Source organism: Belonocnema kinseyi, chromosome 2 (assembly GCF_010883055.1).
Source record: "Belonocnema kinseyi isolate 2016_QV_RU_SX_M_011 chromosome 2, B_treatae_v1, whole genome shotgun sequence".
NCBI lineage: Eukaryota > Metazoa > Arthropoda > Insecta > Hymenoptera > Cynipidae > Belonocnema > Belonocnema kinseyi.
The window spans coordinates 108,312,001-108,315,115 of record NC_046658.1 but is presented as its reverse complement, the minus strand read 5'-3'; the positions used below and the strand labels follow the sequence as shown (position 1 = coordinate 108,315,115).

General features: G+C 25.8%; 1 protein-coding gene across 1 annotated transcript in view; it reads left to right on the top strand.

Moving 5' to 3' along the window:
- Nucleotides 1–3,115, top strand: part of LOC117183142 (eukaryotic translation initiation factor 5) — an 11,468-nt gene that overhangs the window by 7,359 nt on the left and 994 nt on the right. Inside the window, exon 3 of the mRNA XM_033376345.1 lies at nt 187–372. Coding sequence (XP_033232236.1) covers nt 187–372 — 186 coding nt within the window. The remainder of the gene's footprint in view (nt 1–186; nt 373–3,115) is intronic.

The following is a 3,115-nucleotide window of genomic DNA, read 5'->3' as shown; positions in this document are numbered from 1 at the left end:
TCACTTTTTCGGTCACCTTAGGAACATAAATAAAAATAATATATTAATTAAAATTTAAATTTTTTTAACATTAAAAATGGTTACATATTGAGTTTATTTTGAAATTATTGAGACTATCATAATGTAATTAGAAAATCGATCTTTTTTTGAAACAAACGAATTTTGAGATCAAATTTCTACTTTCAGCTCTTTTATGATTCCGACATCTTGGAGGAGAAAGCCTTTTTAGAATGGGAGAGCAAGGTCAGCAAGAAAAACGTGGCCAAGGACGTGTCACAGGAAATTCATGATAAGGCTGCACCGTTTCTTACTTGGTTGAAGGAAGCTGAGGAAGAAGAATCCGAGTCTGAGGAGGAAGACGATGATTTAGAGGTGAGATTGTCCCTCTTCTTCAACATTTGTGTCTTAAAAAATTGCCACTCTTCTCTTTAAATATATTTACGATATTCTAAAATATAACATTTAAATTAAACGGTAAATTCGCGGAATCATTAAATAAGATTAAGAACTATAAGAACAATATTGTTTGTTGTAGATCTACAGATTTGTGTAATTTTGTTCAACTCACAGAATTACTTATCATTATTAAATGTGCTTTTTAAGATTTTAATTAAAAAACATTGTTAGTTAATTTTCATATTTAAAATTAAATTTGATAACTTGAGATAGAAGTTGATATCCAGTATAAAATTGTAACTGTTATAAATTATATAGTAATTTTATAAAGAAATATTAGTAGAACATTTTTTTTTAAATTGAAATGTCCAGAGATAAATACCTAATTAAAAATGGAGTATTCAGTTCATCAATTGATTAAACTACTTGAATTTTAGATCTAGATATTGGAGTATTCAGCAAGCTCAAATTTTGTTTTTAAGTCTTACAAAAAAAAATTGATAAATGTTTATTGTACCGATTAGAAACTAAAGCTAGTTTTTAATTCACCTTGAATTTGTATGGCTTTTATGAGATCCTTATTGGCCAATTTTGTTTTATTCACTGAAATTCTCATTCGTGTATTATTTTATTCTGAATTCTTTTTAATTCTTTGGAATTTTCTTGAATTTACCCTAAATGTTTTCGGATTCTCTTGAATTCTTCTAAATTAACTCAATTCTATTGATTCAATGGATTACAATTTTTTTCAATTCACTGTGAAGCTTTAAAACTCACCTTAATTCTTTTGCATTCATTTGAATTGATTCCAAATTTAATGAATTTAGTGTGTTTTTCAAATATTTTATATTTTTAAATTCTCTTGAATTTTTCTTAATTTTCTTGGAATTTTTATGAAGTTCATCGAATTCTTCTTATTTCTCTAAATTTACTAGGATTGGATTTAATTGTTTTTTTATTGTTTTAATTTTTTTCGATTCATTTAAATTCTGCTGAATTCGCGTTGAATTATGTTCACTTCCATTTCACTCAATTCGATGGAAATTTTTAAATGTTTAAAATTCTGTTTGAATTTCTGGTCTTAAATTTTCTGGAATTCTTCTCAATTCACTCCAATTTTGCTGAAAGCAGGGAAGTATTTTGATTTTTTGCGCAATTCACCCTGAATTTTTATTAATTTATCGTGAATTCCTTAAAAAAAATAATTCTTTAGAATTCTTTTGATTTTTAGGCATTGTGCACAGTTCTTTTAAACTCCTTTGAATTTTTCTAAATTTACTTCCAATTTTTCTGAAATCGGTAGAATACTTGGATTTTTCGTGTTTTTTTTTTACAATTCTGTTGATTTTTTTTACCTTGATATTTTATTTTTAACTTATCCTGAATTCTATTTCGCGTTTTAGGTTTAAAATAATTAGTCACTTTAGGTCACTTTTTCGGTTTAAATAGGTGGCCTTTTTACATTTTTCAAGTAAATTAGGTAAATTACAGTAAATTGAGAATTCATATGCATTCAAAGTAATTCAGAAAGAGTTAAACAAAGCAAAGGAAGTTTGAAGGATTAAAAATTTTTGTTGTAAAATAGAAGTAAATTTAGGTGAATTCAAGGAAATTTAATAGGCTTTTGTTTCATTATAATTCAACAAATTTTTGTTTGAATTTAAAAATATTTATCGAGTTGCGCTAAATGGAAGTGGAAATAATTTCAGAGCGAATTCGACAGAACTAATTAAAATTCTAAATATGAAAAAAGACAACAAATTAAATAAGATTCGAGTGAAATTAGAGAAATTTGAGGTAAATGAGAATAATTCGATGAACTTAATAAAAATGTAAGGAAATTTTTTTTTTAATTAAGTGAATAGAAAATTTAAAAAAATATATTTTAAAAATTTATTGAATTCGTTAAATTTGGAATAAATTGAGAAAAATTAAAAGGAATATAAAAGAATTCTAAGTGAGTTCAAACAACTTTCGGATAAATTAAAAAGCGCAAAAAAATGCATTGAATTGAGGCAAATTGAATGCATTTAGATGAATTTAAAATAATTAAAATAATTTTGAATGAATGATAATTAATGAGAATTCAAGTGAATGAAGCCAAATTGGTAAAATCCAAAACTAACCATTGAATTCAGATAGATGGTAATAAATAGAGTTAGTGAATAAGAACATTATAAAATCCATAAGAATTGAAGGCGAATTTAAAAGTACTCAGGATGAATTTAAAAAAAATTTCTTTTTAATATCCATTGAATATAATTGATTTCAAGGGAATTGCAAAGAATTGATGATGATTCATTGTAAGCAAATTTGTGGCTGAGAAAATGATTTCCTATTTTTTTTGGATTTAAAAAATATATATATTTCGAGGTCGCTATGGAGTGCTTTATGCCGAATATTCGCTTTTCCAATTTTTTTCAATTTTAATGCCTACAATTTAAATTATTCCATCTTGTACAATGCAGAGAATAGTTTATTAGGACGTCATGTGTCCCTAAAATTTGGTTGATTGAGTAGAAATTTGGTAAGGTATGCTATTAGTACCTCTCGGGACATCTTATTCACCTTACTGACAACAATTTCTACTGATTGAAAATTTTATTTAATAATACTTCCCCTAGAATTACAAAATAATTTTTCAGATCTCTCTCTCTCTCTCTCTCTCTCTCTCTCTCTCTCTCTCTCTCAAAATAAACTCAATATGTAACCATTTTTA